This window comes from Bombus huntii, chromosome 9, assembly GCF_024542735.1.
Source record: "Bombus huntii isolate Logan2020A chromosome 9, iyBomHunt1.1, whole genome shotgun sequence".
Taxonomy (NCBI): Eukaryota; Metazoa; Arthropoda; class Insecta; order Hymenoptera; family Apidae; genus Bombus; species Bombus huntii.
The window spans coordinates 14,457,433-14,474,817 of NC_066246.1; the positions used below are offsets into that span (position 1 = coordinate 14,457,433).

General features: G+C 34.8%; 1 protein-coding gene across 1 annotated transcript; it reads right to left on the reverse strand.

Moving 5' to 3' along the window:
- Positions 1 to 1,187: 1,187 nt before the first annotated feature.
- On the reverse strand, positions 1,188 to 16,428 carry LOC126869541 (sodium channel protein Nach-like). Its single transcript, XM_050626193.1, has 11 exons — positions 16,229 to 16,428; positions 14,206 to 14,348; positions 13,551 to 13,614; positions 11,270 to 11,441; positions 10,452 to 10,597; positions 9,372 to 9,504; positions 8,385 to 8,667; positions 5,970 to 6,141; positions 5,798 to 5,904; positions 3,509 to 3,607; positions 1,188 to 1,402 (listed from the first exon to the last, which is right to left on the reverse strand). Exons 1-11 carry the CDS (start codon positions 16,426 to 16,428, stop codon positions 1,188 to 1,190), a joined length of 1,734 nt encoding a protein of 577 aa, XP_050482150.1.
- Positions 16,429 to 17,385: the final 957 nt, after the last annotated feature.

Below are 17,385 nucleotides of genomic sequence, written 5' to 3' on the forward strand. Positions count from 1 at the left end.
GCACAATAATATGGACCTCTTCTTATTTAGAATATTTTTGTTTCACTAAATTCTATTTTCTGCGTAACAGCGGTCTCCAAGCCACAGATATACAAAAATAAAGATGTAGAGTTTTTCTTGAAGTAATTACTTCAGCAGATAGTATTCCATTTTTGGTGATTTTTAGATATGGTACTAAGAAATTGTTAAATTAATGCAAAGCTAAAGTACAAAGCTAATACCAAAGAAATTAAAATGAATGAAATGCGAAAAAATACATAATGAAGGGGAGAAACAATATCTTTTTTTATCAATATTTTTCATCAAAAATCATTTAAATCCCCAAAATTGTACCGTTATTAATCTGTACAAATAAATTGTGGATTCTACTCTCTATTACACGCCACGTTGTTGGTTAATGAATGATGCCCACTAATAATTATTCATTTTCGTAGAAATTATTTTTTAACAATTGTCTGATTATTATAAAGTATTTATGAGACTACTGCTTTTCGTTTTAACTATTTCTGTGGCCAATGCCTGTCTTTTATCAATAATAGAAAATAATCTCTCGCTCCGACGATATCTTCCCAAAGTACACCGCTCTATCGTGATGGAATTGAGACTTAGTATAAGACTGTACATTCGGAGAAACAATGCTATCAGCCGAAAAGGAGAACTCGTGTAGTGACGGAATCCAGTTGTCTAAGGAATGAAGAATTACTCCAATAAAATTTGCAGTGGAAGGCAAACGCTAAAAAGAATTTCAAGAGTAAAAGGAGCGGCGTGGCAGGAGGAGGAGGAATTTCAACGATGACAAAACAGGGTTAAGACACCGAAAGGGGAAGTTCTAGCAATTTACAAAGAACACTACGATTTCAGAACGATAACAATGGGGTCAGGAACAACACCACAAAGATTCATTACAAGATACTACAATAATATACTGCTGTACTATATACCACAATAACTGTAATACTACAAGAAGTAAATATAATGAAAACTAGCAAAATACACAAAAAAAAACAAAGTTTACAAAAGTGAAGATACAATCAATTTTAACGAAGCTGATTTTGAGATTTCTATTATAAGATATCTTGTGATTTTATCGAAATTTAAGAAGCAGAGGTGCAAAAATAAGATGAAATTGAACTACATTATTCAAACGAACGTTGAAATCGTGAAACGTGCTAATATTTACGACGAGCTCAATCACGTTGATTCTTTGTCGTTCTCGCGTACGAATACAACTCGCCCCAATAAATTGACTGTATTGGCGTTTGTTCGCTCTCGGCCCATTTTCCATCGGTCGGAGTTGGTCCCTTTAAAAGCTCGAGTACGAACAGCCCGACGAAATAAGCGAACTCGACGACCACGATCAGGCTGAAACCGACGAAGATGCCGCAAATACCGCTAGCTTCACCTGCAAAACGTCGATCGAACGGTTAAATTACTTCCTCGACCACCTAGAACCGAATTAGGATACATTAAGAAGAGAGGACAGAAAAAAAGGAAGAATATTTTCAGAAGGAGGTAGAGGTTCTGAAGTATATTTGCATTATTATCATCCTCATTACATCATGTAATAAATAAAGTATCAAGGCATATGCAAATTTATATTTTTATAAAGCAAATAAAGAAACAGAGCCTGAGAGATTTGTTTCATCTATCAATGAATATTTTTTTGCACATTTTTATGTATTTTTACACTTTTAGGATTTCTATAAATGCAGAACTGTAAATAATTTAGTGACAAAATTCTCAATCCTTCGATATATTTTGTTGAAGTGCAATTTATGAAACGCACAAACATTTTTTCACTCAATGGGTGAAACAACCAATCACTATATGTCAACATACATGTGAACAGTGCACTCATGCAATCCAGTACAGTTATTTTTGTCACATTAGCGCGTAACGGTCAAAGCAGAAAAAGATACGCAGAAAAATATAAAGAAAGAATAGGAACATACCCAAATCGGCTAACTGTGGAAACGATCAACACCTCAAACATAGAAAGAAGACTGAAAAGGAAACACCCAGCAGACCTCACAAAGGACGACACAACCTAACAAACACGAAGATGGTATTCCGCTGGGGATAGCCAACCACATGATAATCAAACAGTTAAAAAATTCTACCAAATGTCCAAATTGGACAAAATGTAAATGTAAAGAATTAAATAAAAAAAAACATTAGCACGTTGACTGCCACGCGTGTTTTCAAAAAAATTTCCGTCAGGCCGCGCGTACAGCAGTACCAAACGTTCTCTGCTAGGTGCTCTCATCGATATTTTAATAATGCGAGCCGCTCAAGTGATGGTCTCAAGAATGATCTCTCGTTTCTTTTGTTCCCATTCCTTCGCATTTGTTTCTCATCTCTCCACTTTCTACAAAATCATTTTGAATCTTGGCCGAGCAACGAACGGTATAACTTAAAATCTCTGCCCTAATTCGTTACAATGTCGAAAAGAAAAATTGAAAACTTATTTCCTAGTTTTACATTCTAAATAATTTTTTTAATAAACCATTTTCGTATTACTTTTATAACAATTCAACAGTTTTATTATTATGGAATATCTTTTCAAATACCTACGACGATCCTTCGCAAGTAGTCAAATAAACGACACCCGAATAACGGTTACGCGGCCTGACCAGAAACTTTGTTGACATCCGAATACGGGTGTCATGACAGTCAACGTTTTTTTTTTTTTTTTTATTATTATTATTTAATTTATACTTTACAATTTGTCCAGCTGGACATTTGCTAATTTTTTCTAACTTAATTGGTAAGTAACATGTGGATGGCTACCCCCAGTGAGATACCATATGGCAGTCAACGTGTTCGAGATTCACTGCTCCACATAGGTTCATGGTAATTATTGAGAATAGAAGCGATCTTATCGTCATATTTCAATGACCTATGAAGTGTAATAAGAAAGGAAAAAAAATGATCAACATCCTGAACAACTTTTCCATATACACACAACCGCCGTTCAGCCTTATTTTCCAAGATATTCGCAAACAATTTATTTAAGTTCAGTTATGATTACACTTCATCCTTGAATAGACGGCTACACTGTTATATAGATCAATAAGATAATCATTTTTAATACTGTGTTAATTTTGGCGGTCGCCAACGTTTGCGTCAAATAATATTCAACGAATCGATTGATATATATAACACATATGTAGTATCGTGACATAATCATGTAAAAATCGATGAACTTGCAAGGAGTACGAATTACAGTGCAAATAGAAAGTGAAAGTGCTGGCGGGCTAGAAGATATGGGAAATTCCCATAACACATTGGGCCCAGCGACATGTCCGTGGCCCTTCAGAAAAGTGGGTGCTTGAAAGTTTTTTTTTTCTATTTATTATTATTTACAATCAATTCTCGCATTGAGAATTTTCAGTAATTTTTTCTGGCGTGGCGCAGTGACATGGCTAAATATTTATAATAAGTTAATACTTATTATAGATAAGTATAATAACGCTTGAAAGTCGAACGTGACCATATTTGGTCGTACACAACTGTAAAAACGTGTGTTGTGAGAGTACGAAAACAGTTAAAAAAGGTCGCTTTGGTGGGAAATGAGGTTGTTGTTGTTGTTGTTGGTTGATGTAAGCTGTAAGTTATGAGTTGTCGTTAGTCGTTAGGAGTTGATTAGTTGTATTGAGATATGTGTCATTTTGTGTGCTACACTAGATTAGCCGCGTAGTAGTGACACACATGTATGAGTATGAGTGTGTGGAGTATGTGCATGCACAGCGTCTCGTACAACAGATGAATGCAACTGTTCCGTTGATAGTGTGGTATAGAAGGTGGTAAGACAAAGAGAGTGCTGAGACGCGTGCAAATGTGTATCGTCGAAGATCTTGTAAATCACATATTCAATAAATCTGAAACTATTTTGATATCAATTCTAAATGTAATCTAAGTGTTCGCATTAAGATCCACAATTCTCAATTAATATATTAAAAAGTAGTTTTAGTTAAATAATTATAGTTTTCTGTTCTATCATTGTAAATAAATATATAAAATAAAATCATTATACATATACTTACTGAAAAGTCATAAGTTACGGAAAAGTCGTTTACAGAAAAAAAAATTTCTAAAATAAATTGTTACCTAATATATATAGTATAAAGTAGAAATTGCTTTATAACTTGAAAACTAAAGTCGGGCTTTGGATTGTGAGATCGCCCCTATTTCCAATAATTAATTACCAAAGCTATTTCAATTTTAAGTATTTTGTAATCTGTAATATAGCTGTAAACAAATATAATCAACTCTCTATATACTACTGCAATAAAATTCATATCTTCATTGATACAACTGAAGAAACGTAATAAGCAGAGATTTATTTCATACCCATAATATCATTCTTTGAGTGATTCGTATGTTTTTATGTTTTACACCTTTTGCCTTTCTGTAAATGCGTTAATATCTACAGTCGAGTAATAAAATTCTCAGTCCCTTTGTGTATATACGTTTAACACTGAATTTCCATTAAACTTTTAATACCGTTACTTTGTTACTTCGTTACACGTTACTTTGTGGAAAAGGTGTTTATATTTCCTTGTTACAGCTACGTAATATTATGTCACCATGCATCATGGGACAAAAAACGTTTCCTCTCCTATCCCGTTACGCAAAGGAAGAAAGCGAGTGAATTTTCCTAACGAAAAATGTATGTTCTTTATCCCGAGTGCATTATATTACTTGCAACCACGAGCGTATGTACATAGCACAATGGATCAACTCGTAGCTGTTTCCCTGTTTTTATTTCCTTCTTTCGAGTCACTGGCCAACAGATTACACCCCCGTAGAAACCTTGCGCTACGAACCTTTCGTTACACAATGAAATCGTCTGTATTTTGTGATCTTTGTTTTTTCGTTTCTCGAACTTTGCCCTGGGAGTTTCCAGTAATGCTAGTGTCGCTAATCGAAGTCTCTTAACCTCGTTTTTTTTTACCCTTGAATGTTTATTCTGCACCGAACACTTTGTGCTAAAAATTTAAATGCAAATGGAAAAGGACAGATCTGCTGGAGATTTGATGAATTTGAAATGACCGATGCTCGAGCTTGGACAATACTCGAAACGATAAAAGATAAACAAAATAGAAACGTATATTATTAATCGTAAGAAAATATTAGCTCATTTCACTTAGAGAATTTATAGAGAAAGATTATATTGAAGAAAAATTATAGAGGTACAAGCGGAAAAAGGTGCGAATAAGTCGAAAATATAGAATACAATTTTTCATATGAAGCTTTGTTTCCAAGGAAATTAATTTTAAATATTCCCCTGGTAAGGAATTTTTTTGAATTATAAGGGACTTGTGAATTAATAATCTACGTTTATGTTTGTGTTTATTATGGTGGACAATTAAAAACACCGAGTGATACGAAATATTCATGCACGATGAACTTTATTATTTTAGAAATTGTTAAATTTCAATAACTGTAATAAATAATAAATACAAATTCATTATGATAAATCATTCTGAAATTAAGTTTCTATTATTGCATACAATTTATTATATCATTATATATCGGCGTAAAATTTATGGATTCATTCTCTGTTCTCCACAACAATATAACCAACACAAGTACAAGTAGAACTATTAATTCACAGCGAGACGCGCTAACTTTTATCAATAAAATATTTAATCTCCATTTTTTAAAATAAAGCTTCGTCAAATTAAAGTAAGGACAAATTTTATTCTACGTTTTCAAGTTATTTCCTCATCTAGAATCACTCTTTTCCTATTTGTTATAAAAATACTTTAATTTTAATATAGACTTCACTCACCCATAATTTCATACCAACGATAAATCACGTCTTGCTTCAATTTGATCGTACCAAAGTTGTTAAAATATATCGTCAGCAGTGATTGATTCTTGATTTCCACGTCAGTTCTTCGAATTTAAGATCATACCGTTTATTACAAGATGATAGAGCCATTAAATAGATATTTACTTACAAAACTTCGGCAACGTGTTGATTAGACTCCAAACCAGACATAGCCATCTTCGCATTATACTTCACATGGCTGCATTCAGGATAACAATTATGGCAGTACAATGTATTCGTTTTATCCATATTGTCATTGCTATTATATAGATTTTCATGTGGCACCACGGAAAACCACGTAGCTGTAATTTAAATACCAATCAACTTGTAGACTTTGTTTTATCCTTATAATATAATCAAATACATATCATCGTTAGAATACACAGGGAATGATGAATTTCGTAGCGTTACAATTAATCATGGAAAGTTCATTAATTAATCAATTTCGTGTAGAGACCATGGCACAATGATAACTCGGCCGGACAATTCAACGCTGTTACATGATTGACGTCACGAGAATTTCGACGGTGCTTACATTTATGTTGCGACAAGCATGGCACATCTTCCAAATTGCAGACCCTTCTAGATTCTGGAAATACAGAAAACAAATATCAAAGGGAACTTTTTAATATTTTGAGCATTTAACTTTTTTAATATTATTATTAATACCAATAATTAAGTGTTACAAAATGAGAAAATTTCTAATCCTCACAAAAACACTTGGGAGCAAATATTAGAATAAAAGACGCTGAATACTCTAAATCGGAAAATACAGCTATTGGTAGTGTGGAATTATTCAAGAAATACGATTAAAAGACATGAAAATTGCAAAAGACAAAACTACACGCAACCCTGTTTGACGAAACTACTTTGAACAAAAATATAATAATATATTTATATAAATATAATAATAATAAATAAATATAATAATAATTAAATAATAATATAATATTAAAATATTATAGATAATAATATTAAAAAACGTTCTAATAATAAAAATATGAAAAATAAGTAGAATAAGAAGAATATTAATAATACTATTAAAAATACTAGAATGATTCGATCTGAATTATTCAAGAAACGCCGTGAATATCGTAGCGCGGAACCTAATGAAATGGTTTAAAACAAAGATAAGCTTAAAGTTCTCTCACGGTGTGATATTAGAACTACCTGAACTTTGGGAATGCACATTCTGGTTGGTGAAATTGTAACAACTTTGAACCATCTCGGGAAGACCTCGTTAACGAGTCGGAAAACAAATGGTGCGAGACTTTAATTGAAATTAAATTGAAGCAGCGAAGCATTTAGAATACTTTCTAGCTTGCTCCATTCGTTCCAAGAGTATTATTATTTTAATAAGCAACATGGCAACATTAAACGTTTCGAAGAACGAGAGCAACGATATGAAACTATTGTCGGATTTACGACAGAATTGTAGCAATCTTCTTTCGTTTCGTTTAATACCCCATTTCGTACGATCCGCTTTAATGCTTTAAGTCGTTGGGAAGCTCGCCGGTAAAAAAGGTTGCTCGGCAGATGGGCCGAGTCTCGTAGCTTCTAATCTCAGGAGAAAGGGCAGGGTGCTGTTAATGTCTTGCAAAGGCCTCAGCCAGTCTACGTCGTCGCGGTTCATTTCGACGCAGAGTGAAAGTGAAAATAGGAAATGGTGGAGGACCCTTTCAACGTTTCTCACGCCTCGCGGTGTCGACCTTGTCGCGCCTGTCTCTGCTTTTAAAACATTACGCGCTGAAATAACGGCGCTGCTGGGAAAGCACGATCCTGCGTTTGCCTTGCTTGTTTTCTCGGTTAAGGGATTAGAATTCTGGAACGCGCCAGTTTCACGGAATCTTGTGGGAAGAATTAGTAATAAGCATGTAACGACTCGTAAGTTTAATAAATTAGAGAAACCCTAGTTTCATTAAATTAATATCCATAGTCCTATTTTGTGTATACATATATATATTCAAATGAAACTCTTTCTTTTTATGACATATTATTTTTATTTCTTACTTTCAGAGTATATCAAATTTTTGTAATCACATCTGTAAATAAAATAGTATGCCAATATTTTTTATAACCACTGTATTACCAAGCGGAAATTGAATCCGGGAATTGAAGAAATCTGCATGAATGAATAGTAGAGATTAATGATAATAAAAGATACAAATTTAAAAGTGAGCTAATTTAGCTATGTGGGATGGAAATACCTAGGACAATGACCTAATAACATTATGATATTTAACAAGAACTGCGTGGGTATTTTAATGTTTGTTTCAGTAAAAAACAATACACGAAGATTCCCTTACTAAGTATTTGAACAATACTCTAATTCAAGCTTTGTATTTCAAAGAAATTTTCTGAAAAAATTGTCACGGTTAATTACATCGAGCTCTTATAGAAAATCGACGAAATTCTTATTTCTTATTCGAAAAAGAAACACTTAATTCTGTAATGAGAGTTTCTTTCTTATTTATTCAAATTGCCTTATAGGTACAACCCTTTTTTTTTATCCACAATATCACGTTTATTTACTTACGAATCTTACCTCGATTAGGTAAAAAGAAAGGTATACACTTGCAGATTTTCCACATATCTTGCGTCTTGCAATCAACGATGCAGTCGCTGTAAGTGTAAAACATCCGAAGGGAAGTCATTTCATCCTCGAATACACAATCGCGTTTCTCCAGAGCATACGACATAATACTTCTTATGCTGTAAAACATGATTGCCTCTAGCTCCACGCTCCGATGCACCCTGGGCGAGACTAGAAAGTCGATCACGCCTCCGCTTGTCATGTCCGGATAATCGTACGGATTAAAGATCGTCACCTGATAGCGTAAAATTTGCCCATTAGCTTTTCAAAACAAAATAAAAATACCGCTATCTGTCCGTCATTCGTCGTAGAAAATGTCAACGTTTATGAATAATTATAAAATAATCGCGTCAAACCGACCAGCGACGAGTGAAATATTCACGTGGTATATTTACGTCGTAAGCGAATCGTTTCTAGCAAGAGAAAAAGGAAACTGCATTTGCATAATGCACCGAACCTCGGCTGTTGCGCGAGATAATCCTCACAAGCTACCACGATCCACATTTCTGGCGGCGTGATCACGACCGAGACTTGTTTCTGCCTAATTTCTGGTTGAATTTTCGCCAAATTATTTCGGAACTGACGAAACCTGTCTTCGATCCGTCGAAAATTGTCGACCAGCACGTGATATTAATTCAGAATTTCGTGGAAGATCGTTGTACGATCTGACGCAAAAGACCGATCAACAAGCAATTGACCATTATGATCACCGTCGATCTAGTTTGATAATATTTGACTTTAATAATCCATTAAATGTCACGCACGAATACCTCGACGATGATATTATTCGAAGCTTTTAGCTGAATGTTAAACAGCCTGTTTCGAAGAATATCTGAACGAGACGAGCAACACAAGGAAGAAACGCCACGTCCATAGAATTAAAAATTCCGTAAGCGTTCCGTGCAGGCGCTAGCTTCAACTCGGCTGATGAAAAATTACCTTCCAGCCGGCGCTCGGGAAAATAGGGTAGAAGTAATCGTCCAGAAACGGTTCCAGCAATACCGACAGCCCGCCGTTCTCGGTCAAATTTTGCACCTTCATCGATTTCACTCGGTGACTGACCTCGCGGTTCCTGCGAACATGATCGATGAAAATTCACAAAGACACAACGAAAAAATGGTGAATCGCGTGCACGAAACGCGGTTGTTACTCGCGAAATAATTTCCATGCAGCGAGAAAGAAATGGGAAGGAAATTGCACCAAGGTTAACACTAGAACTACCACACACCAGTCAAATTGAGTGGTTTTACAATTTTATTTTAAAATTCCTACTTCATGTTATATTTTTTCCCGCAATGATGTAACGACTTTCGGAACGATAACTAAAGGAATAATATAATGAATTTTATTTTGTTTTTTATGCATTCAAACTCAAAATAATTTTCTATCAAGGCTACTTAAAACGACTGGCACTTGTCAGAGTGTAAAAGGGTCCTACAATCTGTTTATCGAACCTCAATTAACCAGTTTCCTCGTTTTCTACAACTTGCCACACGTTTTTAAAATTTTTATTGCGTATCATTCAATATGATGATATCAGTTATCAGGAAAATTCCAGATCGATCGCTGGATCGCTAGATGTTAACATTAGAAATACCACAGCAGTCAAAACGACTGGTTCTACAATTTTATAAATGTGTCAAGCCTCGTTTAGAGATCATGGTTCCAGATGGATTAATAATACCAAAAATGTACTACATAACATGGAATTCCTTCCGTAAGAAAGTAATAAATAAATAAATATAAAAATATTCTGTTATTACGTATTTTTTAAAGACATTGGTCTTTTCATTTTGACTGGTTTTGGTAAAAATAGCTTCGCGTTAACTATCGGTAGTTCTAGTGTGAAAACACATACGAGACATGAAACGAACAGAAATTTACACGCGGATCTGTGCATGAACACGGTCGAGAGTACTGAAAAATAAATTTCTCGCACGCGGTTTGCGACGCTGCGCTGTCCGAATAAATGATTCATTGACAGGACGCAAAGAGAATTTAGGTGGTCTGGAAACTCACAAATGCGTGTCGTCCCCTTTAGTCGCGTAATTGAAGGTACAACAGAAGCCGTCCTGCGTCTTGCGGAACGCGAACAGCTCTGAACAGTTCCGTTCCTCGTCATGAAACCGACACTTCGACAGCATGGAGGAACATTGTGGCGTCAACTGAAACGTTTGTCACGTAGACATTGGTTAATGGCAGACAGAAATTTCATCAAAGATGAAAGCTCTGTTACAGAATATTGCGAAAAATATTAGGTTGTCCAAAAAGTGTCTTTCTTTTACGGTCACGTCTTTTACAACGATGCATCTTTATACAAACATGAAACCTAATCTGTCGAACATTGTGACCTTTATTTTGATAGAACAAAATGGATCATACGTAATTCGATAAAATAATATAAAACGGAAAATATCGCGCATCCATTATTTCCTTATAAAACGAAAGAAACTTTTCGAACTACCTAATGCAGTAGTTTACGTGCTGAAAGAATAGATGACACGAAATATTGGAATTTGAATAATGTTAAATCATTCGATAAGTTCGTGGATTACAGCGTGTTGGAAGAATAGATTTTTTTTTTTATTTGGTAGAATGTTTACAATCAATTCTCTCTGAGAATTATAAGTAAATTAGAAAGAATAGATATTTGAATTTATATATTAGATTATTCGATAGATTCGTGGCGCGATACGTTTATAGTTTTTATCGCGTGTTTTATCAATACAGAACGATAAACAACAAAAATACCGATCTTAACAAAATCACGTTCGTTCTAGAAAAGGCACTTGAGATGAAAAAGCTAGTGAATAGCAAACACTCTGATTTTAGCTCACTCGTTTCATTATGTCGGTGATGCTGTAATAGCCATTGTAAAACACAGTGAGAAGTTGGTCGATTCGATAGAGCCGGTTTTGCGGCTTGAACTCCGAGTCGTAAAGATCGCCCAGTTGCGAAATCATGTTGAGAATCTCGTCGACGGGTAAATCAGAGATATTCGCCGCGAAGCTGAATGTTAATTAAATGGAACTTTGAACAAAATTACAAGGAATACTGGTTTTGATAAAAAGTTTATGTAAAACTCTTGTAAAATATGGAGCACGGGGAAACAAGATGTAGATGTAATTTTTAAAATTGATCAGACAAATTTCCATGGATACGGTTGGTCAATTGCGCGAGGTGAATGAGTAAACGATGTAATATAATAAAACGTATTCGTTAGAAGGCAGTCGGCGATCGATGTTCTCCGAAACGTTTCGGTGAAAAATTAAATTAAAAATTCTATCTCATGAAAATTAACGGCTCGACGTTACATACGCGGACAAGCGGCCAAAGTATCCATGGAAATTAGTCGCAAATTTACATCAGATAGAATTACACGGATCGGGTTAAATATTTATCCTCGTCGTTATAAATCATGATTAAGTGAAACAACGTTAGTTGCGATTTCAGTATTAATTAGTCGTTCATCTCTCTCGTGCTCTAGAGAAGGAGAAATACGACGCTATACGTTGCATATTAATGGGAATTTTTTTCAAAGTAAATTTAAAATAATTCTCGCTAACCGAATATTAATGGCCAGTTTTTGCAAATTCGAAGCTAATTAGGGACACGTTTTTGCGTTCCCTTTTAATGAACGTTTCCTTCCATCAACGCGAGCAACTTTCTAAATAGACCGGCGCGGCGCGATATTATCGCGATGATCCGAAAACTACGGAATAATGTTACGTGTTTGCAAAAATATATCACCGGTACCCTTTGTATTTAAATTATGGATCTAGAAATATTGGAACGAAGCATAAGTTTACATTACAGAGAGAAAAATTTGAAATCTAATTCAGACAGAAGTGAATCATGACATCCATATTTTGTACTGTCAATTATGAAAATAATTAATCCGACAGATTAATATATAAACTGATGAATAAAAATATTGATAGCGATCAGATTATCCTTGTAAAATCCTGCATAAATCTTTGTCTAAATTGTTCTGTAAAACATTATATTATTTTTGAAACTGAAATTTAAATATAGCATAATTCAATATCGCTAAGCAGCTGAAAAATAAAAGTAAATAATAAAAAGTAGATACTAGACTGTTTCTATTGGAACATAAGATCGCAATGAATGCGAAATCGATACAAAAATCAAATCTAGGGAACGATACAGACTTAAGAAATTAATTTAGGCGCGATAGAAAAACCAGTGTGGAATTTTTATAGCAGTTACTTAGAATAAAGATTTTATATGACACATTTAATAACCGAAATCGATAACCTAATTATTTTTAATCCTTGAAACTTATGTTTGGATAAAGAATGAGATTTTTTTTCAAATTTGTAAAGAATTTGATAAGGATATCTAGTCTGTACCATTCGCTATTTATTAAAATCTACATATAAATTTACATATAAAAAAGGAATATTAATATGCTGTTGATAATGTACTGTTCAAAATAATAAATACATTGCATCATATTTCTCTGACAGTGCTTATAGGTCATGCTTAAACAAGCAGTTGACAAATATCCATTCTCAATATTTCATGATGAATAATAAATATGCAGAACTGGGCATGTTACGAACTGCTCTGCACGACAATATGCTACATATTGTACGTACATCCCTGTATTTTTATATATGTAGTTCTATTATATAAGCATCTGGTGCTACTTTAAACGTTATATCCTACAGAAATATTTTCTCTGTTTTCGTTTTACAACAAAGTTACAAATTCGAAAGTTGAAACTTGATTTTGGCTATTATACAGTCAAACTCCTAACGTTTGCTCATAAGTTTCCTCATAACGCTGATGCTGAAACTCCTCGGTGAATTTTCCTCGTTTGGAACGAATACGTAACAGCGGCTTTGTACGAAATAGAATTTTCGGGAATGCAGGAAAATAGCGGTGGAATTCGTTTATGAACGAAAGGCAATTCTAAACGCGAAGCCGCAGCTTCGGCCGCAATTGAAATTATTCGTGCAGCGCCATTCGGTGCTACGGGGTGTCCAATGAACCTAACCGCCCTGCGCTCGATTGCATTCTACTTCCTCCGCGGCTGCGTTTTGCCCCTTCGTCAATGACACTTGTGTTTATTTAATGCTAGACGGTGCTCACATTTCGTTTGCCAACTCCATCGCCGATCGACGACTTATTCGATTGATGCTGCAGATCGCTATGCCTTAAAAAAAAAACAATTTGTATGAAATCGTTCTCGAAAAATCGAGATTGAAAATTCCTTGCTTTATGATTTTTTTAATAACATATGTATGTATAATAATCCATGCTTATTATACATACATATATATGTATACACACAATAAGAGAAATTATAAATAAGGACCAAGTAATGAAAAAAGATACATAAAAATGTGACTAAATCAAACGCAAACAAAAATTTGCATGATTTCAGGAAAAGAAATTAGTTTAACAAAAACAGAATTCATCGACAGAATAAATAGAACTACAGAATAAACTGACTAATAAAATATTGACACGACAATGGGCTTTAGTAGAGTTAAATAAAGAGAAAATGCTCTTGCAGTAAGAATAAAGGTTCCAAACAATTTCAGCCAGATAGTAACTTTGGAAAGCTTTCAGGCATTTTAGCTGGACGTTCATTTTACTTCTGAAGAAACTGCAGCAATTTTCGAAGTAGTTGGAATAAACGATCTTTCGATATTGAAGTATCCAGCTCGTCTCGTAAAAAAATTACTCGGTCCTATTTTTAAACAATAGCACAGCTATATGTACAAAAGCATGTTTAATTTACCTGGGAAATTTAATTTGTATGTGGGAAAGTATTCCGTTTCAACGCTAGTGAACAGTGGATTCTCCATAAATTCGAGATACCCGTAATAAATCGTGCAAACCATAGCAGGCACCGTGACCGCGTATACCAGGAACCATAGCGTTCTGAAAATATCGTCCCGGAAAACTCGATCGGATGAATTTTTCCGCGTGCAACCGCGCGAATTTCAGTTAACAAGTTTTCTCTCCACCCCGTCGTAAATTCTAAATATTTACATCGTGGAATAGGCTTTCGTCGAACGTTACGATGCGGCAGTACACAGGCTGTTTCAAAAAATGTAGCATGCGGCATGTAGTACTCATTACATGAAACAGATACGTTTGAACAAATATGGCTCTAAAGATTTGTCAATCCTGAATTATTAGAACGGAATCACCGATGATAGCAGTAGTTTAGTTTAAAGTTTAATTTAGGTTAACATGAAGTCTATTTTAAGATTGAACGAATTAATCTAGTAATAGAATAAAGTAGTGCAATAAAGTATTCCGAATGACAATCTGAGACAATAGATAGCTAACAACAAATAGATAGAAACAACTAATTAACACTTTGACTGCCACGTCAAAATCACATGTTTCGCTCAGGACGCCACGGGAGTATTTTTATTATTCAAATAATATTAAATTGACGATGTAAGACAACATTCTTCCCCAATGGACCGTTTATCTTATTGATGGTCACGGGTGACCACCGTGGTACCTCGGTAACAGTTGATAGCGACATATTATAACAAGTCTTCGTTTATTTCAACAAACCATTCGCGTTCGTTATTTCGTCGCAAGCAAAACGTCCAGAATATACTGTTGAAACATGTAGAAGATATTAGTAAACAATATTTGCTCATTCTATATATAATAGTAAGATGAAGAGACAAGCGTGACATTGTTATGATTTCGACGAAACATTCGGCTGAAATGGTACAGATCCGCAAAAAAATGATGTTTGTGATAAACCAATGGTAGTGGTAGATCACAACAGAGGAAAATGTGCTGTAGATTTATCGGATCAAATGATAGCATATTCTACACCACAGAAGAACCCTCAAGTGGTATATAAAATTAGCTTTAGAGTTATTGTTAAATACATCAATTTCAAACGCGATGATACTCTATGAACAAGCAACAAAAACAAAAATCAAGGTATCAGATTTTAGAATGACACTCGCAATGCAGCTTACACAGTGCCATTCACCAGAGCCGTCAAATATACTTGTTCGACAAAGATTGCGACACGAAATGCAGAAGAAAGAAGGGCAAGCATACCTGGCACGAAAATTTTGCAGAGAGTGCTATAAAAAAATGTTAAACGGTTAAATTGGACAGTTAAATCGGACCAAAAAGGTGACCACCTATTGTGCAGATTGTATTAATGTTTAAGGTGTTTTAACACAGTGCACCGTTAGATGCAAGATTTGTTCTCATTTTTTTTTTTTGTTGATGTTCTAATAAAAATGTTTAATTGTTCAATGGGACACTTTTTATTTCAAAGTATCTTCTATTTATCAGTTATATTGAGTGCAATAGAATAAAGTGGAAAAGAGGGGAGGTAGACATATAAGAAGAGAAATAGACATAAGAGATGTAAAATCGAAAGTTTGTCCAAAGCCGAAAGGCACGGACTAAGCAATAATAAATAAATAAATAAATATCAGTTATATTCAAAATGCCCTAACTGTCAATTTTCATTCAATTTTTACAATTGCAAGAAGTTCAAGCGCTCCGATCACCAATGACCACAGGGGCCGGTCATATATGACCAACGTGGCAGTCAAAGTGCTAAACAATTTAACAATACTAAACGAGAGTTAAGATTTTTGCTTATTTTCATTAGTGCTACATTCTATACTGTAGCCGCAACCTTTGGAAACAGCTGTATACAGTATCTGTATAAGCGTCGAAATTGTTTCATCGTCAACACGGTTTATTTGAAATTCGTTGCGTTTCGCGTGGAAATCCATCGGTGCGTGCACCTGCGTCTAAATTACCTGTCGAACCACGTTGCTTCCGAATCCACGAAGTACCTGAATCCAGCCAACTTCGTGTACTTGCAGTACAGCTTAGAGTATTTCATCAGCGTTCGCATGAAACGAGATCTGGACCGAGTCGTACGCGTCTCTAACAGCCAATCGAGTGGAACCTCGAATTCCTTCTTATATTTAGGTTTATCCTCGTACCAAACTTTCATTTTGCTCTCGTCGTTACAGTCAATTCTGGAAAAACTTCCTGATCACGGATAACACTGTGCTCGTCATATTTTTAATATTGCGTCGGCCATCGTGGATTTATAAATGAAAACACGGCCAAGTGAAATTACGGATTCCAATGAACGCAATAATTCGAAACGCGCGAGTCGCTCTCCGTAATAATAATAACGTTTAACGAAAAATGAAATTTAACGAAATCCCATGAAAAGAGAGGCGAATAACCGTGTACGAAAGGATCTGAAATAAAACGTATAAAGAGGTGTGGAATATGGAAATCCAAATTTCGTAATCAAGAGAAAAATGTTGAAACTCGAAATCACGTTATGTTCGATACAATTATACGTCTAGCCATTCGCTTTCGGTATTTGCATGGCGACTGTAGTTCGCAAACGTAAATTACTCGTCCCATCCTTCTCCTCTGTTTTCTGTCACGCGTATCGTTCTTCCGATACAAGTACGCAAGCAAAGCCGCGTATCTCTGGCATCGTTTCACCACCGATGGTCATCGCTTGTTTCACGCACATCCACGATAGAATCATCCGTATGCTCGTGGAATTTGTTACAACTTTTGGACCTGCCTTTGTAATGAAATTTTTAAATGCAAGTATATAGCAGGGAATTGAAATAAATATTACGCTGTCGTAAATAAAAGTACAGATTTATTATGAAAATAAGGAAGAACCTGAACACTATTCTTGAATTTATATCGGTAGAAAAGCTATCTATAAATTTAATTATCTTCATGTTCCATCGTTTAAATACTTTCATTTTTTTTTTTTTTTTTTTTTGTAATAAAAAATATTTAATCTCACGTTTCTAGTTTCACGATCAGCCATCGATCGTTTGATTAAAAAGGACGACACGAAACTGATCGATGAGCGATAGTTGAATAAAAAGGAGAAGAAGAGGGGGAAACGAAGTTTCGTCCAAGTTTCCCG